At 36.7% G+C, this 25,707-nt stretch overlaps 1 protein-coding gene across 2 annotated transcripts in view; it reads left to right on the forward strand.

Annotated features, from left to right (window-relative positions):
- The window catches only part of UGGT2 (UDP-glucose glycoprotein glucosyltransferase 2), a 136,861-nt gene that overhangs the window by 88,455 nt on the left and 22,699 nt on the right, over positions 1–25,707 (forward strand). For both annotated transcript variants that reach the window (XM_043478321.1, XM_043478322.1), the window contains 8 exons: positions 1,507–1,631; positions 8,220–8,315; positions 10,058–10,160; positions 15,012–15,091; positions 17,767–17,950; positions 18,426–18,584; positions 18,914–18,999; positions 22,376–22,460. In XM_043478321.1, coding sequence (XP_043334256.1) covers positions 1,507–1,631; positions 8,220–8,315; positions 10,058–10,160; positions 15,012–15,091; positions 17,767–17,950; positions 18,426–18,584; positions 18,914–18,999; positions 22,376–22,460 — 918 coding nt within the window. The remainder of the gene's footprint in view (positions 1–1,506; positions 1,632–8,219; positions 8,316–10,057; positions 10,161–15,011; positions 15,092–17,766; positions 17,951–18,425; positions 18,585–18,913; positions 19,000–22,375; positions 22,461–25,707) is intronic.

Here is a 25,707-nt window from a genome sequence, read left to right on the forward strand (position 1 = left end):
AAAGTCTCATTTCCAAAATGTAAAGAAGATTTAAGCTCCAGATAGGTTTTATAGTACTATTACATGATTTTCAAATCTGATGTTCCATTTCTCAATTTGGCCCTTATGTGATTTTACACTAACATTTTATTCCACAAACATTACATTCAATTTTAAGTAGAAGAACTAAAGCACAGAAAAACAGAGTTTCTGCTAGCTATTTGAACTTACATAGGTGAAATAGTGCCAGTTTTCTGTTGAATTTAATCAGTACAGATTCCCAATCTTGTTAATCCCTGAGGAAAATAGTTTGAGATTTTATTTCCTTTTTTTGAGTTATTAACAAAAAACTACTTGATCACTAGAAGTGGTATAGATAAAATTCAGCTATTTTCCAGGCCTATCCTATCCATAGTCCAAAAAATATAACATTGAAGGTGCTTTGAAAGTTAACCTTAAAATTGACAGCCATCTTAAGGAAATGAAGTATTGATATGTGTACTTTTAGTATTATAGCACATATTTTTTGTACATTTAAGAGACCAGGTTTTATGTTTAAAGTGAAACATGGTATTTGTTTAGCTGGATGCCAATATTCCAGCTAATTTCACCTTTGTTATGAGCAAATGAGAAAAGATTGAAGAACTATGCTTTATTAATTTTTAGAAAATATTAATTGCAGAAGCATATGAAGGGGAAGTAAGAAAATCCACTGCAACTGTTTCTTTTTGGTCTTTTGCCAAGGGAAAAAAAAACATTCTGGTTGACATGTTTTCTAATTGTCTTTAAGTCTAACTGTTCATAAGACTATGCCAGGACTCACCTTCTATATCAAGGCTTATTATGGTCATACTATGATGATGATGTACGTACTAGCTTTCCCCCAAAATGATAATGGTAGCACAGTTGGAGTGGTTGTGATGGGATAGACATCCTGAGAAATTAGGTGTCTGGCAAGTTTACAGCTTCCCACTTCTGCAGTTACTGATTTAAAACTAACCTACATGACCTTGCTGTGCGCCAGCAGTTTATGCAACATTGGTTAGATGAAGATTGGTTGGTATTATTAAGAAATTATGTGATTTGTCTCTTGGTTTTGTTCTTTTATGCCTTATTTATATTTTCAGATGTGTATAGTATGGACTACAATTAAGAGATTAAATAATGTTGAAAGTAAAAGATTTATGAAATATAGATAATTATTTGAATAATTTACTTTAAAATGAAAAGACTTAGGTTTTTGAAAGCATTATGTTTCAAAGTAAAACTTTCAAATGGAAATAATTTGCTGATTTTTTTTTTTTTGCCATGTTGATTTTGGTATTTATACAAATGTTAACTTGTAATCTTGAAGTGAGGAAATACTTTTCTCATGTTTCTCAGTGGATTTAGTAAATGGTGGGATAAATAACCATTATCTGTTTAATCAGTTTTTGCTTAAAGAAATACCTATTTGATAAGAAAATACCTGTCACAGATTGAGATCTTGAGAAGACACACAATAATATAATTGTTTTTATTTTTAAGTTCTTAGGGCCTGTAGGTGAAGACTTCTATGCAGAAGATTTTTACTTGTTGGAAAAGATAACATTTACTAAGTTAGTAGAGAACATTGAAGACATTGTTGAAAATACAGAAATGAACTCAAAGAAGTAAGTATTTAAAATCATAAGAGCATTTCATTTTGGAGTTTGGTATTTTGCCTCTGATTTCTTTTTAAGATTAGAAAATGTTTCAGGTACCAACTGAAGATACAATAAAAGACATGCAGAGAATATAAAGAAATAGTAGAAAATACCACTCCCAAACTGTAGATGTTAATATTTTATTTGCCTTGGATCTATCTCTTTTGTTTTCTTTCCATCCGTCCCATTCTCCTCCCTCCCCAAGAGGTAGCCATTTTCTTAAATGTTGTAAGCATGATTCCTCTATTTGCCTTTATACTTTTGCTTCATATGTAAATATCTATTATTAATGTTTATTGTGTTAAAGCCTTGACTTTTTTAGAGATATGCTGTTATACCTAGGCTCCTTTTGCAGTCTGCCTCTGTAGGAACTTTATCCATTTTCCCATTTTCATGTATATAGACTGAATTTATTCATTTCAATTTCTTTCTAGTATTTTGTGAATATATTGCAATTCATTTATATACTCCATTACTGAAGTACAATTAACCTGCCTTTAGTTCATTACTATTATGCAAATGCTATCATGAACTTAGTTTACATGTCTCCTTGTGCAATGTGTGAGTTTCGCTAGACTAAAGGAGTGTTGTTACTGGGTTTAGGATAGACATACCTTCAGCTTTATCAGATACTGCTAAATTCTGTCCTTCAAAAGAGTTGGAACAATTAACACTCCCACCAGAAATGAATTAGTCCTTGTTTCCTGAAGTCCTCACCAATATTGGTGTTACCCAACCTGTTCATTTCCTATCTTATGGATGTGAAATTACATCTTGTTTTTTTTAATTTTTAATTGAGGGATAATTGCTTTAAATATTGTATTAGTTTCTGCCATACATCAATGTGAATCAGCCATAGGTATACATATGTCCCCTCTCTCTTGAATGCATCTTGTTTTAATTTACAGTTCCTTTCTAGAAGACAAGGAAGTGCATTTTGTTTTAATTATACTTCCTTGTCTTCTAGTAAAGTTGAATTTCTTCTCACATGATTGTTTTAATTTGTTTGCTCTTCTGTAAAAGATATGTTCATGCTTTTTGCTTAGTTATCTGTTGGGTTTTCTTCTTTCAGTGATTTATAAACATGTGGTATATGTATCTTTATCAGTATACTATACTGATACTATATATAAAGTATCAGTATACTATTCCAGTTTGTGGCTTGGCTATTCAATTGTAACTTTTTACAAAGAAGTTTTTTTTTTTTTTTTAATGTCAAAATATTCTCTGGGTTTTTCCTTTGTAATTTGTGATCTGTATGTGAAGTGAAGGGTGTGCACTCGTGTGTGTGTGTGTATAGGGTGTATAAATATTTCCCTTGGTCTGAAATCATAAAGGTATTCTCCTTTATTGTCTTCTAAAAGTTTTACAGTTTTGCTTTTTTTCTGATGTATGTCTTTAATTCTTCTTAGATCTTTATACTGTTCCACCGATGTCTTGTCTTATGCAGTCCCATGTTCTAACTACCACAGCTTTATAATAAATTTCAATAGCAGATAGTGAAAATTACTCCTGCTACTTCTTGAAAGTTGTCTTGACCTTTTTTTTTTTTTGGCTACACTTTCATATAAATATTGTTAGGACCAGAATAACAAGTTCTACAGAAAACCTTCCTGCTATTTTTATGTGAATTTCTTTGAATTTATTGTTTAAAAAGAATTGCCATCTTTATGTAATATTGCATTATCTTACCCATTAAATACATACATATATTATTTATATGAAACTGTGCAGACGTACATACATACATATATATGTAGGTAGGTAAGTAGGTAGAAGACACACTTATTCAGGGTCTTTAGAGTCCCTTTTGGGCTTCCCTGGTGGCTCAGCTGGTAAAGAATCCGCCTGCAGTGCACGAGACCTGGGTTTGATCCCTGGGTTGGGAAGATCCCCTGGAGGAGGGCTTGGCAACTCACTCCAGTGTTCTTGCCTGGAGAATCTCAGTGGACAGAGGAACCTGGCGGCCCACAGTTCATGTGATTGGAAAGAGTCGAACACACCTGAGCAACCAAGCATAGCACAGTGTTCCTTTTAGATTCTTCAGTGAAGCTTCCACTTTTTCCCCATGAAGTCTTACACATGTGTTTTTAAATTTATCCCTGGTACTTATGATCTGGCTTTCCTAGTGACTCAGTGTTAAGAATCCTGCCTGCCAATTCAGGAGATGCAGTTTCAGTCTCTGGATCAGGAAGATTCCCTGGAAAAGGGAATGACAATCCATTCCAGTATTCTTACCTGGGAAATCCATACAGTCCATAGGGTTGCTAAGAGTGAGACATGACCAAGGGATTAACACATTCAGTTTTCCTCTCTTCAGTTCAAAGCACTTTTCAAAAAGAGAAAAATTGACCTGGATAGCTGATATTCAGAAAATCTAGGAAAAGTTTGTTTGAGGCCTCAAAGATTTTCTTTCTTTCTTTTTTTTTGGTCTCTCTCTCCTCTAAGTACATAACAGCCCAGTTTAAAAAACATGGGGAACATGTTGACCACAAATATTTCCTCCATTGTGCCTACAATTTTACATATTAGAGATTGTGTGGCTAATTTAACCTTAAGTTTCTAAACCTTTAAGGAAGTTTAGGTGTAGATTATGGTTTTGATTAATTCTTTTATGTTTCAGTTCAATTCAGTTCAGTTGCTCAGTCGTGTCCGACTCTTTGCGACCCCATGAATCACAGCACACCAGGCCTCCCTGTCCATCACCAACTCCCGGAGTTTACCCAAACTCATGTCCATCGAGTCGGTGATGCCATCCAACCATCTCATCCTCTGTCATCCCTTTCTCCTCTTGCCTCCAGTCCCTCCCAGCATCAGGGTCTTTTCCAATGAGTCAACCAACTCTTCGCATGAGGTGGCCAAAGTATTGGAGTTTCAGCTTCAACATCAGTCCTTCCAGTGAACACCCAGGACTGATCTCCTTTAGGGTGGACTGGTTGGATCTCCTTGCAGTCCAAGGGACTCTCAAGAGTCTTCTCCAACACCACAGTTCAAAAGCATCAATTCTTCGGCGCTCAGCTTTCTTCACAGTCCAACTCTCACATCCACACATGACCACTGGAAAAACCAGTAGTTTTTGACTGGACAGACCTTTGTTGGCAAAACCAGTGGTTTTTGACTGGACGGACCTTTGTTGGCTTTTTAAAGTGCTATCTAGGTTGGTCATAACTTTCCTTCCAAGGAGTAAGCATCTTTTAATTTCATGGCTGCAATCACCATCTGCAGTGATTTTGGAGCTCAAAAAAATAAAGTCAGTCACTGTTTCCACTGTTTCCCCATCTATTTCCCATGAAATGATAGGACAAGATGCCATGATCTTAGTTTTCTGAATGTTGAGCTTTAAGCCAACTTTTTCACTCTCCTCTGTCACTTTCATCAAGAGGTTTTTTAGTTCCTCTTCACTTTCTGCCATAAGAGTGGTGTCATCTGCATATCTGAGGTTATTGATATTTTTCCCGGCAATCTTGATTCCAGCTTGTGCTTCATCCAGCCCAGCGTTTCTCATGATGTACTCTGCATATGTAAGTTAAATAAGTAGGGTGACAATATACAGCCTTGACGTACTCCTTTCCTATTTGGAACCAGTCTGTTGTTCCATGTCCAGTTCTAACTGTTGCTTCCTGACCTTCATACAGGTTTCTCAAGAGGCAGGGCAGGTCAGGTGCTCTGGTATTCCCATCTCTTTCAGAATTTTCCACAGTTTATTGTGATCCACACAGTCAAAGGCTTTGGCATAGTCAATAAAGCAGATATAGACGTTTTTCTGGAACTCTCTTGCCCTTTCGATCATCCAGCCGATGTTGACAATTCGATCTCTGGTTCCTCTGCCTTTTCTAAAACCAGCTTGAACTTCTGGAAGTTCTCAGTTCACAGATTGCTGAAGCCTGGCATGGAGAATTTTGAGCATTACTTTACTAATGTGTGAGATGAGTGCAGTTGTGCGGCAGTTAGAGCATTCTTTGGGATTACCTTTCTTAGGGATTGGAATGAAAACTGACCTTTTCCAGTCCTGTGGCCACTGCTGAGTTTTCCAAATTTGCTGGCATATTGAGTGCAGCACTTTTACAGCATCATCTTTCAGGATTTGAAATAGCTCAACAGGAATTCCATCACCTCCACTAGCTTTGTTCCTAGTGATGCTTTCTAAGGCCCACCTGACTTCACATTCCAGGATGTCTGGCTCTAGGTGAGTGATCACACCATCGTGATTATCTGGGTCGTGAAGATCTTTTTTGTACAGTTCTTCTGTGTATTCTTGCCACCTCTTCTTAATATCTTCTGCTTCTGTTAGGTCCATACCATTTCTGTCCTTTATCGAGCCCATCTTTGCATGAAATGTTCCCTTGGTATCTCTAGTTTTCTTGAAGAGATCTGTAGTTTTTCCCATTCTATTGTTTTCCTCTATTTCTTTGCATTGATCGCTGAGGAAGTCTTTCTTATCTCTGCTTGCTCTTCTTTGGAAATCTGCATTCAGATGCTTATATCTTTCCTTTTCTCCTTTGCTTTTCACTTCTCTTCTTTTCACAGCTATTCGTAAGGCCTCCTCAGACAGCCATTTGGCCTTTTTGCATTTCTTTTCCATGGGGGTGGTCTTGATCCCTGTCTCCTGTACAGTGTCACGAACCTCCGTCCATAGTTCATCAGGCACTCTGTCTATCAGATATAGTCCCTTAAATCTATTTCTCACTTTCACTATATAATCATAAGGAATTTGATTTAGGTCATACCTGAATGGTCTAGTGGTTTTCCCTACTTTCTTCAGTTTAAGTCTGAATTTGGCAATAAGAAGTTCATGATCTGAGCCACAGTCAGCTCCCGGTCTTGTTTTTGATGACTCTATAGAGCTTCTCCATCTTTGGCTGCAAAGAATATAATCAGTCTGATTTCGGTGTTGATCATCTAGTGATGTCCATGTGTAGAGTCTTCTCTTGTGTTGTTGGAAGAGGGTGTTTGCTATGACCAAGGCATTCTCTTGGCAAAACTCTATTAGCCTTTGCCCTGCTTCATTCCGTACTCCAAGGCCAAATTTGCCTGTTACTCTAGGTGTTTCTTGACTTCCTACTTTTGCATTCCAGTCCCCTATAATGAAAAGGACATCTTTTTTGGGTATTAGTTCTAAAAGGTCTTGCAGGTCTTCATAGAACCATTCAACTTCAGCTTCTTCAGCATTACTGGTTGGGGGCATAGGCTTGGATTACCGTGATATTGAATGGTTTGCCTTGGAAATGAACAGAGATCATTCTGTCTTTTTTGAGATTGCATCCAAGTACTGCATTTCGGACTTTTGTTGACCATGATGGCTACTCCATTTCTTCTAGGGGATTCCTGCCCACAGTAGTAGATATAATGGTCATCTGAGTTAAATTCACCCATTCCAGTCCATTTTAGTTCGCTGATTCCTAGAATGTCGACATTCACTCTTGCCATCTCCTGTTTGACCACTTCCAATTTGCCTTGATTCATAGGCCTAACATTCCAGGTTCCTATGCAATATTGCTCTTTACAGCATCGGACCTTGCTTCTATCACCAGTCCCATCCACAACTGGGTATAGTTTTTGCTTTGGCTCCATCCCTTCATTCTTTCTGGAGTTATTTCTCCACTGATCTCCAGTAGCATACTGGGACCTACCAACCTGGGGCGTTCATCTTTCAGTGTCCTATCTTTTTGCCTTTTCATACTGTTCATGGGGTTCTCAAGGCAAGAATACTAAAGCGGTTTGCCATTCCTTTCTCCAGTGGACCACAATCTGTGATTAAGTGGCAGTTAAATGCAATGCTCTGTGAAAGATATGGTTTACAAATAGAAATAATGTACAGTGTACAGAAACTATATATCCAGCAAAAAATGATACAGTAGAGAAATACTGACAAGGTTCTCGACCACTCTGACTCTGAATTTCTTTGTTTATAAAACAGAGATGCCTGTCTTTTCTGTTTTTCTTTTTTTTTTTTACTTAAAATTCAGCTAACATTTTCTGTTATCATTAAACATACACATTTTCATATTTTAATGATATGTCAGCATATCATTAAATGTACACATTTTCTCTGTCATGGATTTATGGTTATATTTAATCTAGGTGTTTATTTTGTACATTTTTAGTTTTTGAATGAATTTGACACCATAGAAATCTGGGCTTCTTAACTATATTAAAAATTCTTTGAAAGTAGATATCTTACCATTTACTTTTTGTTTTTCCTGCCTGCTCTTCTTTCTTCCCTGCGTGGCTCTTAAGTGCTTGGATACATAACCAGCAACTCAGCAAATTTTCACTAATTGAATGATTCTCTATATGATTATAGACACCATTAGGAATATCACTTATGTGCTTAGCTATCAATCATATCAATGATAAAAACTAGGTTGACCTTAGAATCAGCAGTCATTTTACTTTTGATAGAATCTACAAGTTTGGAAGAAAGGTCATTTACATACAGTTTATCTACTGGAGATACTTTGCAGTAAATTCCCCTTTCTTACGGTGTTATATGATAGATGAAATATGGACCTTTCTTCTCCAAAAATTCATTCATTGTTTATCTTGTTTCTCTAGCTTGAGTGACCTTGTTATGAAAATTGATGCTCTTGTTTCCTCTTTGCCTAAACGTGCCTCTCGGTATGACATCACATTTCTTAAGGAGAGTCGCAGGTAAGAAGATGTTAGTTCTGTGTATTCTGTCACTGCATCCTATACTTAGTTATGGTTACATTTGTGTTCATGATATAGCCAAAGTTAAAGTATAAATAAAAGTTATTAGACAATAAACATCTTTGATAAGATTGGGAAACAAATTCTAGTTAATTATGTTATGGTAAATAAATTATATATATATATATGTGTGTATATATATAGGATATGAAGTTTCAAGTAACTAATATGATTTGTCTTACTCTCGTCTTTCTTCCACACTCAAGTTCATTTGAAATTTTTGCAGTATAATCATTATAAATAATAATAGCTTTATGTTGTCAATGTATAAAAGACTCCATTACCAAAGAATTCCACTTAATTAAGTGTCGACATGTACAAAAGAATATCCCAGAATGTGTTATGTGGAACATTACTCTGAGATGTTGACAAATATCTTCTGAGGGAGAACCTATCTAGTCAAGTAAATTTAGAGAATACTTTATCCTTTGGAGTGGAGGAGTGAGATTTTCAGTGTGCATCCGTGTATTGACAGTTATGAGATGTGGTGTAGTTAAAAGAAAACCAAAGGTGCATTTTTGGTAAACTGTGCAGTTGAGTAACTATTCATGGAACACTTTTTTGTTGAAAATTTATTATTCTGTAAAAAATTAGATTTCTAAAAATAGCCATCAGAGAAATACTGCTTTAGAATAATAAACTAGTTTATAATTTCACTATATAATACTTCTCCTCTAAGATATTTGAAATAAAATTCATACATACACACAATTATCTGGGTCCACAATGGGAATTTTCTTTTCTTATTTAAGGACCACTTATAATAGGAAGAAATAATCAGTTAGACATTATGTGACTAAACTACAGATTTTATTATCCTTTTCCAATCACTGCTTTTATAAAACTAAATTGAGACAAATTAGTTTATCATAAACTTAAAATGGCTGACACTTCCTTCCTTATTTTCTGATTTTATACCTCGCAAAAAAAAAAAACCTGACTTCCTATGTTGTTACAGTGTTAAAACAGTAATTCAATTGGACTATTCTGTACTTTCAATTAAATATACACTTTAAATTTTCATTGAATTAAATGTAGGATTTATTATCTCATACTGGCCTTTTTTGTACTTTAAATAATTTTCCCAAATTTTTAGTTTAACGGATAGTTCATCTTCTATCTTAGAACTTGGATCAGTGACAGACTGAATGGAAAGGACAGAGGGAAGGAAGTGTGGAGAGGGTGACCGAGGTCAAGATAATATGATCCATTTGGGTGATTTTCCCCTGAGCGTTCCTGTTAATAATATGTTGGGTTTTAAAAACTATTAAATTTAATAAAAGTACTGAGTAACTAATTTTATCCGTCTCAAAGCTGAGGAAATACAATTAACTAACAAAAAAAAATCTTTGTTTTATTTTTTACATTGTATGATCCATGAGGATTTGAGGAGCTTAAAATTATGAGAGTTTTTTCCCACTAAAATAGTATTGTTCTCTGAAGAGTTTTTTAAATTATTTGTTCATAATTTCTTACTTTCATTTTCTGTAATTGTTTGGGATTTTCTGGTTTATTGAACACAGACATTAAACTTTTAAATTCGCATTTTCTTCTATGAAGAAACAGCCAGGATTTTTTAATCCAGTGAAAAAGAAATTTATAAGAATGTACATAGCTAAGATTAATTCAGTAATTGAGTAGACTTAACTGATCATCTTTCATATTATTTTTTGTTTTTCTAGCATTATAAAGATAAATTCTGTAGAGAATGATATGTCCTTTGATGTCGTTGCTATTGTTGATCCATTGACAAGAGAAGCACAGAAGATGGCACAGTTATTAATTGTAAGATAATTTTACATTTTTTTAAACAGTATACATATATTTATTATATGATATATACTGCTTTTATTTTGAAATTCATCTTTTCAGGTTTGTTTTCAAGTATAGTCAGTGTTTGGTTTTGATTCTGTATTTCATACAACATTCTAAATAGATTGTCGTATTTCAATGTAGAAAATTAAATGATAGAGCTGTGCCTGGGATATTATGGCAGGACCAGATTAGGTGTTAATAAGGACATAATTGTTGTCCCTATCATGCCAAAACCTTAATCTCCAATGTGACTGTATTTGGAAATAGGGACTTGGGTAAATAAGTAAGGTTAAATGAAGTGTTATAGGTTGGTCTGTAATCCAGTAGGATGAATAGCCTTATAAGAAGAGAAGAGACCATTCTCTCCTCATATACAGAAAAGAGGTCATGTGAGTACACCGCAACGTGGCAGCCACCTCAAAGACAGGAAGAGAGCCCTCTCCAGGAACTGAGTCTTCAACACCCTGATGAAATAAATTTCGTAGTTCAAGCCACCCGGTTTGTGATGATTTATTATGGCAGCCTGAGCTAACTGATACAAGTGTCTTCCCATGGTCATCTTTCTTTCCCCTGGTGTGGAGAATGGCTTCTGGAGAAGCAGATGTCTAAGTTTAATGAGTACCTTAAGTTTAGACTGTACTTAGTAACATTAACCATACAGGGGAAGCTAGTAGAAGAAAAAGCAAAAAAGTTGTGTTCAAGAGGTTTGGCCACTGTAACAAAAGCAGAGTTCCAAAGAATAGCAAGGAGAGATAAGAAAGCCTTCCTCAGCGATCAATGCAAAGAAATAGAGGAAAACAATAGAATGGGAAAGACTAGAGATCTCTTCAAGAAAATTAGAGATACCAAGGAAACATTTCATGCAATGATGGGCTCGATAAAGGACAGAAAAGGTATGGACCTAACAGAAGCAGAAGATATTAAGAAGAGGTGGCAAGAATACACAGAAGAACTGTACAAAAAAGATCTTCACGACCCAGATAATCACGATGGTGTGATCACTCACCTAGAGCCGGACATCCTGGAATGTGAAGTCAAGTGGGCCTTAGAAAGCATCACTAGGAACAAAGCTAGTGGAGGTGATGGAATTCCTGTTGAGCTATTTCAAATCCTGAAAGATGATGCTGTGAAAGTGCTGCACTCAATATGCCGGCAAATTTGGAAAACTCAGCAGTGGCCACAGGACTGGAAAAGGTCAGTTTTCATTCCAATCCCTAAGAAAGGCAATGCCAAAGAATGCTCTAACTGCCGCACAACTGCACTCATCTCACACATTAGTAAAGAAATACTCAAAATTCTCTAAGCCAGGCTTCAGCAATCCGTGAACCATGAACTTCCAGAAGTTCAAGCTGGTTTTAGAAAAGGCAGAGGAACCAGGGATCGAATTGTCAACATCAGCTGGATCATCGAAAGGGCAAGAGAGTTCCAGAAAAACGTCTATATCTGCTTTATTGACTATGCCAAAGCCTTTAACTGTGTGGATCACAATAAACTGTGGAAAATTCTGAAAGAGATGGGAATACCAGACCACCTGACCTGCCCCTTGAGAAACCTATATGCAGGTCAGGAAGCAACAGTTAGAACTGGACATGGAACAACAGACTGGTTCCAAATAGGAAAAGGAGTACATCAAGGCTGTATATTGTCACCCTGCTTATTTAACTTACATATGCCGAGTACATCATGAGAAACGCTGGGCTGGAGGAAGCACAAGCTGGAATCAAGATTGCCAGGAGAAATATCAATAACCTCAGATATGCAGATGATACCACTCTTATGGCAGAAGGTGAAGAAGAACTAAAGAGCCTCTTGATGAAAGTGACAGAGGAGAGTGAAAAAGTTGGCTTAAAGCTCAACATTCAGAAAAACTAAGGTCATGGCATCCAGTCCTATCACTTCATGGCAAATAGATGCGGAAACAGTGACTGACTTTATTTTTCTGGGCTCCAGAATCACTGCAATTGGTGATTGCAGCCATGAAATTAAAAGATGCTTACTCCTTGGAAGGAAAGTTATGATCAACCTAGACAGCATATTAAAAAGCAGAGACATTACTTTATCAACAAAGGACCATCTGGTCAAGGCTCTGGTTTTTCCAGTGGTCATGTATGGATGTGAGAGTTGGACTGTGAAGAAAGCTGAGTGCCGAAGAATTGAAGCTTCTGAACTGTGGTGTTGGAGAAGACTCTTGAGAGTCCCTTGGACTGCAAGGAGATCCAACCAGTCCATCCAAAAGGAGATCAGTCCTGGGTGTTCATTGGAAGGACTGATGCTGAAGCTGAAACTCCAATACTTTGGCCACCTGATGCAAAGAGCTGACTCACTTGAAAAGACCCTGATGATGGGAAGGATTGAGGGGAGGAGGAGAAAGGGACGACAGAGGATGAGATGGTTGGATGGCATCACCGACTCAATGGACATGGGTTTGGGTGGACTCCGGGAGTTGGTGATGGACAGGGATGTCTGGCGTGCTGCGGTTCATGGGGTCGCAAAGAGTCGGACCCGACTGAGTGACTGAACTGAACAAAAACAAAGTACCTTCAAGTCTGAAGCTGATTTCTGTCATCTCAGCTTCCAAGTGTAAGCCATGTGGAGTTGCCAGGGAAGCTCCACAGTGTGAGGGACTCGGGCACCTTCTGTACTCTTCAGCTGTCCTCATGAAGCAGCTTCTCTCTGGCAGTCTAAGATCACAACATCATCTCTGTATCACTGCAGCAGGCAAGAGAGAACAAGGGCGCAACCCCAACCCCAAATATATTCAATCCAGTCACATCCCATTGAGCAGACTGTAGCCAGCCAGCCGGCTGCGCCTAGTCACAAGGCGGGGGAGGCAGACGTGTGTAAACCTGAAGATTTCTTCACTGGGAAGTAGTGTGTTAGTTGCTCAGTTGTGTCTGATTCTTTGTGACCCCATGATCTATAGCCCACCAGGCTCCTCTGTCCATGGGATTTTCCAGGCAAGAATACTGGAGTGGGTTGCCATTCCCTTCTCCAGGGGATCTTCCCTACCCAGGGATCAAACCCTGGTCTCAGTGTTGCAGGCAGATTCTTTTACTACTGAGCCCCCAGGGAAACCTATAGATTCCATCACTGGGAAATAGAGGAGAATGGATATTAGAATACAGAAAGTAGACACTGAAAGAACATTCTGTGGCTTGTCCTGTACTGATAATATTAAAAGATTCAAATTGTGATGCAGCTTTCAGTACTTACATTTAAAATAGCTACTCATGTTAGAAGGCATATTTTTTCTAGTGATGTTCAAAATTTTTGGATAGTCCTATTTGAAATTACTCACTGCTTTTTAAAAAGACACATCAAGAAATATTCTCAGAAGTGGAAACTATTCTATGACAGTTTACTTTTGAAAACAAGCAAAAATAGTTGTCAAGTCTGGTGAAAGAAGTAAATGATCAAGCTGGGTCATACTGATGCATGTATACATCATACATACTGATATATTATACTGATATATTCTATCAAATTTTCAAAATGCTGTTTCTCTCAGAAGTTGGTGTGCCCTGCCAACTGGGAAAGTGGGTAATAGGTGTCTCTTGTAAATGCATTTCTTAATGTGTACAAATAATTTTGGATCCCCTTTGCCATTGTACCTATTCATTGTATAACTGGGTAAAAGTTAATTCTTTAGTTGATTTACTTGCCTTATTCTTTCAGCATTTCTGTACCTTCAAACTTTAACTTCTTTAGGCACAATATTATTCTGTAGAAAGCAAAAATCAGTAATCATACTGATAAGGAATGGAGGTAGTATGATGTCTTTTAGTATATAAATTCCCTATTCCTATGGAGACTCATTATTCAGAAAAAAAAATTGCTTACCTCTGAAGCTTTTATGTAAACATAGAATTTAGGAGTAAGAAATATGGATTATACAGAAATACAAGATATGAAATTATATTCCAGTTTACATCATTGGTAATAGTAGCATACTTCATTTCAGAGCAGCTCAGAACTTCACATATCTTATTTCGTTCTATACAGAAATTTTGTGCTATAATTTTGTGCTGTAAAGCATAAATTAACTTGCTAGAAGAAATGGATAGTGTCTCATTTAACACTTGGGAGAAACAGTGGCTCAGTAGCCTCCATTGTAGCTAATAAGAAGAGTGATAGAATGGGAATTAAAATTCAGAGTTCTTAAATGCTTAGTCTGTATATTGTAATTCCTCCTCAAACATGTATCCTTTCCATTCCATATGTCTGTTTTATTCTCCTTTTATATCTGTCCTTTGTTGTCTAATATTTTCAAATCTTCACTGACTTGTTGCCTGTATAGATGTAAGGACTATCAGAATTAAAAATTCTCCTACTTTAATGCTCTAGGAAAATGAAAAGAGACTATTTTATCTCTATGTAGCCAAGACCTTTCTATATCTTTTACAATGTAGATGAAATTCCATAAGGATCAGGGCACCCTTGCCATACAGTTGTGAGGTCACTACTTTGTATTTGCACATTGAGGTTCTAATAATTGTTTTACTTGTTCTTCAGTAGTGAAGAAATTTAAATGCCATGAAAGGAAGTCACACTAGGCAAAAGGTAGGCAGCATAACCTTTGGGCAATGATGTCAACTGTGTGGATTCAAACCTGACCTCTGCCGTGACTTACTGTGTGATCATGGGCAAATTGCTACATCTGTCTGTGCCTCGGCTATAAAAGTAGCTGCGTCAGAAGGATGTTGTAAGAATCAGACGAGTTAACAGATGTCAAGTCTTAATATAGTTCCTGGTGCATAGTAAATACTCAGTAAATGTTAGCTATTAATATTAATTTCAAATATGGGAATTTTTTTCTAATAGGTCCTTGGCAAGATTATCAACATGAAGTTAAAGTTGTTCATGAACTGCAGGAGTAAACTTTCAGAAGCCCCTTTAACGAGGTCAGTCTACATGAACATAATTTAATTTTGAAAAATTTGCACATGCTATAAGGGAGAAAAAAACATAATTACTACACCTGTGTTTTTCTTCACAAAATGCTTAGTTGAAATAGATCAGAGATAGTTTATTAACCTTAGCTGATATAAAATTAAGGTAACCTAACCAGTAGAATTCACCCAATATAATTGCAGAATTTACATGGATTATGTTCATCTATGGGTATTTTAAAAATTTGATTTAGAAGTACCTATTTAGAAATATACGGTGGGTTCCAGCAACATGGATGTACTTAGAGATTATCATACTAAGTGAAGTAAGTCAAAAGATAAATACCATATGTTATCACTTATATGTGGAATCTAAAATACGACACAAGTGAAGGTGTAGGTTACATTTATTATCTAAGATTTTTGTCCTCATAATTCATTTTTCATACTTATTTTTCTTTTGTATTTCAGATTTTATTATATGTTTCTAAATCTCATTTTAGCCACTAATTGAGAGGTCTTCCCATGAGTACAGAGTTTTTACTCACCCAAGTAGGAATCCTCTCCACAAAGTCTCTGCAGAGCTTTGGGATATATGATAAAGAGTGAGAATATTAAACATAATCTAGCACAATTTGTTAGAAGGAAGAGAACTTGACTTCTCTAAAGTGAAATAATACCTAATATACCAGATAGATGCTGCAAGTGGTTAATAATGGTGCACAAGACAAAAATCTGTTGAACTCGTTTTAACCTACGAGTTCAACAGTGTCTTGTATACTTAGTAGCATATATTAAGAAAACTAGTTGACACATTAGTTCTGTTGACCTAAAACAAATAGATTGCTAGATATTTCTCCAGAAAAGATGGGTTTTTTCAGGATCAGCAGAGAATTGCAATTCATGGTCAGCAACCACAGAGTGCCACGTACAAGTCTCTGCACAAGGCAGAGGAAGGAGAACTCTTAGAGAGGAAAGGAAGTCGGGGTAGCGGGCGTCTGTAGTAAACAGTGAGCCCATGGCTTCTCATGTCTGAGTCCTTGCCAGGGAAGAAGAGAAGTCTTTCTTCTTCCTGTTGGGCTATGTTATCATCAGAGGCTGTGAGTACTCCCCAGTGTAGTCTCCTGATTGTATTTGAGGTTTCTGTTTATTAACTTTTTTTTTTTTTTTAACAATTCATAGACGTTAACTTATAAAATGCTGTCTCATGCTTCTCCGAGATGACAGAGGTTATGGGCAGGAATTCCCTCGGTTCCTCCTCTGTCTCCTGTACCTCTCCAGGCTTCCTGTGTGGTACGGGAAGAGTTGTCATCTTTCCTCTTGGTTAAGGTGATCCTGTGTTTTGCCATTTATTTCTAGATCCTTGCTTTTATCACATAGTTCCTTGTTCCATATCTCTAACCTCTCTACTAGCCCTTTTCTTTCAGTCTCAGAAGTTATTCAGTTTTTAAAAAGAAAATAAACTGCTCCCTTAACGTCCTGCCCTGTGGAGCCCTGCCTCTTCCTTCTCTTCTCCATTCTTGCTCATGTCAGGTTCTCTTAAGTATGGCCAACCCCCCCTCTTCATCTCTCATTCACTTGAACCTCCCACTAAAGTTAGTCTTTATCCTCTTTGCCACTGAATTATTTTTACTAATTCACAAATTGCTGCTTGCAAAATCCATAGGATACTTCTTAATGACATTTCTGCTGCCTTTGACAGTACCCGGTACTTGGTTTGGACTGTGTTCTCTTCACCGTCTCCTCCTACTCTCTCTGTTTTGACTCTGCCTCTGGGGATTCACACCCTACCTAGATTCTCCTTGAGTGCAGGTTGTGTATGATGATTTGCTTCTAATGAACAGGGTATGGCAAAACTGAGGGAATGTCTCTTCTGCAGTTAGGTTATAAGAGGCTGTGACTTCTGTCTTGCCGGCATTCTCTCTCCTGCTCTTGTGTGCTTCGCTAAGCTTGCTGGAAATGCTCTTGTGCTAAGGACTGAGTGCCATCTCCAGCCAAGCACTAGTGAGGAGCTGCAGGAGCCTGGGGGTGGATTCCTCCCTCATGGAGTCCTGAGATAACCACAGCACAGCTGACACCTTGATTGTAGTCCCAAAATAGTGAAAGTCACTGTTCTTAGTAATATAACTATTTCTTACTATGTAAGACACTGGAAGGTAAGGTTAAAAATACACTAATAATTGCTGATACTTCTGAAAGTTCTGTTAATAAGCAGCTGCTTTAAACTCACTCCTGTTTGTTTTTAATTGCACTTTTTAAATTAGTACCAGAACTTTAGCTTAAATTTTACTTGCTTTCTGGTTATCATTTCTCTTAATATTATTAATAGTGCTAAGAGCTAATAAAATCACTAAAAATAAACCGCGGTCACATTTGAAGAAGGATCAGTGAGTGAATTCAGATCATAAACTCCTGGAACCTGCATAAGTCAGTGTATCTTAAAGGGATTCGTGTTCATTAAGAAATAATTAACAAGGGTATATAATATATAGTCTTATAATAGATAATAGTATAAAAAATAATAATGATTGTCTACCACTTACATAAGCATTAACGTCAGTATAGTGTGTTTTTAGTCTTTTTAAGATTTTCTGGTCATGTTTTTAAGCCATTTGTGATTTTAAAATATTTTAGAAGAAATCTCAGTTTTGATCGCAGTACATATTTTATCTGTTTTCTGCCAACAGTTTTTACCGTTTTGTTCTGGAACCAGAACTGATGTTAACAGCTAATGATATTACTGGACCAGTGGCAAAATTCTTGGATATCCCTGAATCACCTCTTCTAACCCTCAATATGATCACTCCTGAAAGCTGGTTGGTTGAAATAGTACATAGCAACTGTGACCTTGACAATATTCATTTAAAAGATGTAAGTTATAAAGTTACATAAAGAAAAACAAAATGCTGTAGGGATTATGGATATAGGTTAATGAAGTATATGAAGTTCATCACTAGAGTAGTAGTATTTTAACAACTGGTTGATAACCTAGCTAAAGTTGTTGAAACAAGTACTGTTTTCAAGAAACTACTTATTTCTTGTTCTTAAAAACAGTAAAATTATGAGAACTGGACTCAGCGAGCACCCATCTGTGCTCACATCTCTTTTATAATTTTGGTGCGTATATCATGATGGTGGAGCTGGTATTACAGGAATGGAAGAAAATTAATCATAAGCTTTAGTGTTCAAGAAATTCACTTAACTGTTAGGTTCACTCAGCTAAAAGGAAGACTTGAGACTGCCCCTGAAAATACTTTGGCTAATAATAAAACAATCACGTGTATTTATTACAGAATTTACATTATGAGAATTACTAACCCCAAAACAATGACATATGTCCTCCTAGATTGAGAAAGCTGTCACAGCAGAATACGAACTAGAATATCTACTACTAGAAGGACACTGCTTTGACTTAACAACAGACCAACCTCCTCGGGGTCTGCAGTTTACGCTGGGCACAAAAAATAAACCTGTTGTGGTAGATACGATAGTGATGGCCAATCTCGTAAGTACATCCATACTCAATTAGAAGTTTTGGTGAAATCCTCTAAGTTTTCCTAATAAAAAGATGAAATAATTTTTATCCTGCTGTTGCTGTATAGCTCCTAGGGGAAAAATCCTTCAATACGGTAATTAAAACAAAAACGAAGGGGGTCGTACATTCAGAATATGCTTTTATAGGCTATTACAAAATCTTCTTTCTTGGAATTCATTTATGGAAATTATTCCAGAGTTAGTGGAATACTGTTGGAGTATTCCTGAATAATATTTCTTGAACAGTTGGATGCTGTTTTCATTCATGTAACTGTGATCATATTTTTCTCATCTTAAAAGGGATATTTTCAATTAAAAGCAAACCCAGGTGCTTGGATACTGAAATTACGCCAAGGAAGATCTGAAGATATTTATCAAATAGTTGGGTGAGTTATATAAACAACTTTAAAATTTTTATATATAAAAAAATTTTAGTGTGACATAACAAAGATCATCAAAACAGCTAAAACATTCACAAATGCGATTATAATAAAACGAAAACTACTTATAAAACTGTAACATTTATTCTTACTGTTTTGTTTCAAAAATACAAAAGGTATGCCTAATGTATACATCTTGTTCTTTACTCCATCTCCTTATTATTTTCTAAAGAATTTTCCATGTTAACACTGTAAACATATTTATAGTTTAATGACTATATAATATATATATCTTATATAGAAAAGCCATTATCTATAAATTCAGTTTTTCATTTTTATAGATAAAAATTGGTTTCTCAGTAATTTCCTACTCATCAATGAGCCTAGTACAAAGCAGATATCATCATATTTTTTCTACAAGGAGCCAATAGTAAATATTTACTGTCTGAGGGCACATATGATTTTTGCCAATATTGTTTTTTTCAACAACCATTTTAAAATGTAAAAACCATTTTTAGTGCAGGGGCCATTCAAAACTCACCCACCAACTTGATTTTGCTCACCAGCCATAGTTTGCCAACACCTGTAGTTGTTGTTCAGTCACTAAGTCGTGTCCAACCCTTTGCAGCCTCATGAACTGCAGCATACCAGTCTCCTCTGTCCTCCACTATCACCCGGAATTTGCTCAGATTCATGTCCTTGAGTTAGTGATGCTAGCTTACCATCTCACCCTCTGCTGTCCCCTTTTCCTTTTGCCTTTACTCTTTCCCAGCATCAGGGTTCTTCTAATGAGTCAGCTTTTCGCATCAGGTTGCCAAAGTACTGGAGCTTCAGCTTCAGCATCAGTCCGTCCAATGAACACCCAGGACTGATCTCCTTTAGGATGGACTGGTTGGATCTCCTTGCAGTCCAAGGGACTCTCAAGAGTCTTCTCCAACACCACAGTCCAGAATCTTCTGTGCTCAGCTTTCTTTATGGTCCAACTCTCACATCTGTACATGACTGCTGGAAAAACTGTAGCTTTGACTACACAGATCTTTGTTGGCAAAGAGATGTCTGTGCTTTTTAATTCACTGTGTAGATTTCTCATAGCTTTCCTTCCAAGGAGCAAGCGTCTTTTAATTTCATGGCTGCAGTCACCATCTGCAGTGATATTGAAGCCCAAGAAACAAAACGTGCCATTGTTTCCACTTTTTCTCCTTTTGTTTGCCATGAAGTGATGGGACTATCTCGGGTGACCCTCCTGGGCATGGCTCATAGCTTCATTGAGTTATGCAAGCCCCTTCCCCACAACAAGGTTCTAATCCATGAAAGGGTTGCTAACACCTAGTAAACTTTTTTATACCTCTTAATATCTGTAGGAGGAGGTTTAGTCACTAAGTCGTGTCCGACTCTTGCGACCCCATGGACTGTAACCTGCCAGGCTCCTCTCTCCATGGGATTCTCCGGGCAAGAATAGTACTAGAGTGGGTTGCCATTTCCTCCTCCAGGCTTAATATCTTTAATTTTTCATTTATTTCAGCAAGTATTCATTGAGCACCTATTATTATAATAGGCAGTGTGCCCAACAAGAATAATATAGGGGTAGGGATTATTGTGCTTTTTTTCCATTGTTTTTCCCCTTTTCCTTATAGTGCCTAGAACATGGTGTCATTCAGCAGACATGCTTAATAATTTAAGTACACAAAGCTGAGAATGCTCAATTCTTTTTTAGTGCTTTTATTTTTTATTGAATGAAAAGATTCTTTAAATTCTGGAGTGCTTTACAATTTTCAGAAGTTTCACACACATAATGTCATGTAATTCCATATTAACACTTTTTTCCCTATTCCTCCAGTGCACTGCCCTCCTTCCTGCTCCCCACTGGTAACCACTGCTTTGTTCTCTATATCAGTCAGTCTGCTCCTTTTTTGTTTTAGTCCCTCATTCGTTGTATTTTTTAGATGTCACAAATAAGTGATATCTTTCAGTATTTGTCTTTCTCTGTCTGACTTATCTCACTTAACATAATGCCCTCCAAGTCCATTTATATTGCTGAAAATGCAAAATTTCATTCTTTTTTAATGATTAAATGGCTGTACACACACACACCCCACCCCCACCCCCGTGGCGTCTTTATCCATTCATCTGTTGAGGGATATTGTGGTTTCCATATCTTGGCGATTATAAGTAATATTGCTATTAACAATGGGGTGAACATCTATCTTTTCAAGTTAGTGTTTTTGTTTCTTTTGGGTACATACCCAGGACTGAAATTGCTGGGTCATATGGTAGTTCTATTTTTAGTTTTTTGAGAAATCTCCATACTGTTGTCCATAGTGACTGTACCAGTTTACAATCCCACCAACAGTGTAAGAAGGTTCCCTTTCCTCCATATCCTTGCCAACATTTGTTGTTTGTGTTCTTTTTTTGTGATAGCCATTCTGACAGGAGTGAGGTGATGGCTCACTGTGGCTTTGGATATTTCTACTTCATAAGCTGGAATACTTTTTTTTTCCTAGTGATTATATTCCTGGGCAGGGCTGTGCTTCCTACTGTGGTTTAGGCACCTCATCAGAGGAACGGGGAGTAAGAGTCAAAGGCATATGATAGTCAGCATAGCCCTAGAATCCCCAGGTTTTCATTTTAGAAAAATTTTCAAGTGTGTGTTATAAATCTGACTGAATGCAAAATATCTACTAACTTGACCTCTGTTGTTTTCCCTCTTTGAAAAAATTCAGTTTTATTGTAAATGTTTTTTACAGTAGCATTTTTCAGTTCATAGTGAAAATACTATAAAAATTTTTTGAGCAAAGTTGTCATATTTGATTGACTTATGCAGTGTTGAAAACTGACAGTGAAATACATAATGTGTAATATAAAATAGCTTCAAGTGATGCAGATGGACATGAGAGACATATTTTCAGTCTTTTAAGTTTAACAATGTGCTTCAAATTTTTGGTATTTGAAAATGGCTAATAGATACTGAAAAATAGTTGTATGGTGTACAATTCCTTTTGTTATGCTTTATAAACAACTGAAAGTCTAGAAAATGTTTCATATTTTAATTATCATTGCAATATATGAAAGATTGCTTTTGTGATAATCTTACTATACAGTATTAAAGATAAGCTATAATCTACTTTTTTGAGTTAGGCGATATCAAGTTTAGTGAGTTATTTGTGTATAATCTTATTTATATTAAGTTAAAATTTGGTAATTTTGAAAATTATAGTGTATTGCAGCATACCTTAATTGACTATGCAAACAGTAAATATTACATATGCACAAATAAGATTATACTTATTGTTTCAGAATGAATTTATTCTGTGATTTATATGATTATAATTGTATGTCTTTTCTTAAATTGGGCATAAACACTTACATGTTTTTGTGCTTCTAGGCATGAAGGAACTGACTCTCCACCAGACCTAGGAGATGTTGTCGTTGTTATAAACAGCTTCAAAAGCAAAATACTGGAAGTACAAGTGTGTGAGGCCAAAACACTTCATAGACTTTGTTCTTAAGGGAATTATCTTTTTTGTTCTCAATTAATTTTTATTTTACAAATAATTTCACAGTTTTACTACCTAAAATGTCATATTGAAATTCTGGCAATGGAAGGAGGAAGAGAATTAAATCATGAAGGGAAAGCAGCACACTTAAACATAGAAGAAAAGAATTTTTTTAAGTTATGATGTATCTACTATATTTGCAGCCAAGTAATGTTATAAACTGTGCTCCCCTGGTGGCTTAGCAGTGAAGAATCCTCTGGAGATGCAGGAGATGTGGGTTTAATCCCTGTGTCAGGAAGATCCCCTGGAGGAGGGCATGGCAACCCACTCCAGTATTCTTTCCTGTTGTATCCTACAGACAGAGGAGCCTGGTGGGCTACAGTCCATGGGGTCACAAAGAGTCAGACATGAGTGAAACAAGTGAGCACAGTCTTATAAATTAGGCTTTGGAGATGAGATTGGGAATGCATGTTGAAAAGCTATCCCTTTCAACAGGAAAAACAAAGTGATGTTTCTTTCCTTTACAGAAACAAAAACCGGCAAAATTTTTAATGATGGCAGCATTAATTCTTTTGGATGAACCCACCTACTTAATACTTGAAATCAGTAAAAAAAAAAAAAAGATTGTCGGGTGAAATGTTTATTAACATTTTAAAAGCAATGAGGAGCTGACAGTAATGATAACAAGGAAATACAAAACCAAAATTAAACAGAAAATGAGAGCCTAGTGAAATGAGCAAGCACAGAAGCTTCTTATAACCCAAGAAAGCTGCTGTGGCCCTCGAACATTTGTCCATTCTGGTTCACTTGAACTATCACTGTGATTTAATTTGCAAGGTGATGGGGACATAAATTAATTAAAACCCTGGACCCTGACAAAGAAGACCCTCTCTGCTATAAGCTGGCTATAGCTTCAGGGGAAGGATGAACCATAGTAAAGGATACCACACAGTCTTTTAGCCAAAATTGAAGAAGTGAAGTGAAGTCGCTCAGTCGTGTCCAACTCTTTGCGACCCCATGGACTGTAGCCCACCAGGCTCCTCTGTCCATGGGATTCTCCAGGCAAGAATACTGGAGTGGGTTGCCATTTCCTTCTCCAGGGGATCTTCCCGACCCAGGGATCGAACCCAGGTCTCCCGCATTGCAGGCAGACACTTCAACCTCTGAGCCACCAGGGAATCCCTAGCCAAAATTAATAGCATCTAAATAATGGCAAAGGACAGGGAAGCCTGGCATACTGCAGCCCATGGGTTACAAAGAGTCAGATATGACTTAGCGACAACAACATGTTACTGTTTGAACAACAACAACAAAACAATCAAGGGAACCCTGAACCTTGAGTTTGTACTAAAATGGTTCCAGATAGATAAGGTTTTACAGGCATCTGACAGAAATATCCATATATCTCTGGAATAAGACTACTATATCCAAATACACAAAACCAGCAGAAACAGTGAGTAACAGAAAGCAAATAAACAAACACTCCATATGTTAGCATTATTGACAGAGACACTGAAACTATGCCTACAGTGTTTAAAGAAATAAAAGACAAGCTTGAAAACAATTGCAGGGAGGAAAAAAACTATAAAAAGGGCATATCTGATCTGTTTTAAAGTAGAACTTCTAAAACTGAGCAATACAATGACAAGAGAACTCAGTTTTTTGCTTTAACAGGCCTCAAGAGATAGTGAGTTGGAAGATAGACCAAGAGAAGTATCCTATATGCAACAGAGACATGGAAAAAGAGGAATATACAATAGAGAGTATATAAAAGGCAGAGGATAGAGTGTGAACTCTAAGACACCAGGGTTACATTTAAACCTGGCTCTGCCGCTCACTCGCTATGTGACCTTGGACAGATTGCTTAACCTCTTTCTAACTCATTTTTCTTATCTATAATACAGAGTTAATAATGGAATCCTCCTTATATGTCTGCCATAAGGGTAAGGTAATTAAACTTTATAAAATACTTTTGAGTGTTTAATAAAATCCATTTAAGTGGAGTTCAAGAAGGTGATGAAAGACAGAGTGAGGTACAGGTATTATTTGAAGCATAATAGTAGGCAACCAGAACTCTTAACTTATATATTGCATAGATCTTAAACTACCAAATTAATCAGAATTTGCCTTGCATCCCACATCATAACCTGTTCCTTATCACCTCTGCTCTTTATCCTTGATCAGTGTATACATGTTGTTTACACTCACCTTTGATGCTATTTTTACTGTATTGACCTTGGCTTCTTTTCTCAGGAGCGGAAACTTACATTCTGGCCTTGATACATTTCCTTCTAATCATTTCAAATGAAAACCCCATAAACTCAGAGCAGCTGCTTAAGTTACCAAGTCAACCCAAATCCTTTAGGACCAGCATTCCAGCTAGTATTGTCCTAGCCCTACAAACAGGAAAGAAAAATATTTTTTCTGCTGGGAGACTTCAGGTGTTTTAAATTTGAGGAATTTTGACCATTGAAAAATTTCTGTATTAAGTTTTCTTTTTGATGAGCTGAATTTTTTCACTCTCCATATTGGCTCTAATTTTACCTATTCTTGCCTGGTATAGAGCAGGTCTGACTCCTTCACCAAAGTCATCAAATCTTTGTTGAGGATGATAGTCATGCCATGCCTGAAGACGTTCTACAGCCTAACCATACCTAGGTCCTTCAGTTGTTTTTTAATAACAGTTCTATCTGCTCACCTTCTGTGTTTCCAAATTACACAAAAGGATGGGAAAAAGGGAAGAGAAAAGATAAGCAACATAAAGGGTCAGCCCATGAATTCCAGCAGCTCACCAGTAGGAATTCCAGGAAGGAAGAACAGAAAATGGAGGAGGGAAAGTATCCCACAGATAAAGAGAGGCAAACATATTCACATCAAGAGGTCCACAAATTAGAATGAGTGATAAATGGCCCACACAAGATCCTAGAAACTACCAAAGAGAAAAGACAAGTCACTTCAATGACGTTAGAATGACTCTAACAGTAGCATCAGATGTTTTATTTTTCAAGACAACGAAACAAAGACTTCAGTGTTTTGAGGACAGTTATTTTGAACCTGGGATTCTTTAGGCAAATATTCTCTGAAGGGTGACGATTTAGAAAAATTACCTTTCACACCTGTTCTTGAAGGTGTTTGCCATCACAAAGAGAATAAAGAACAAGAAAGAGGAAAATGGGTATTTCAAGAAATGATGAAATTAATGTGAAAACCAATGCAAAGA

Source organism: Cervus canadensis, chromosome 9, assembly GCF_019320065.1.
Source record: "Cervus canadensis isolate Bull #8, Minnesota chromosome 9, ASM1932006v1, whole genome shotgun sequence".
Classification (NCBI taxonomy): Eukaryota; Metazoa; Chordata; class Mammalia; order Artiodactyla; family Cervidae; genus Cervus; species Cervus canadensis.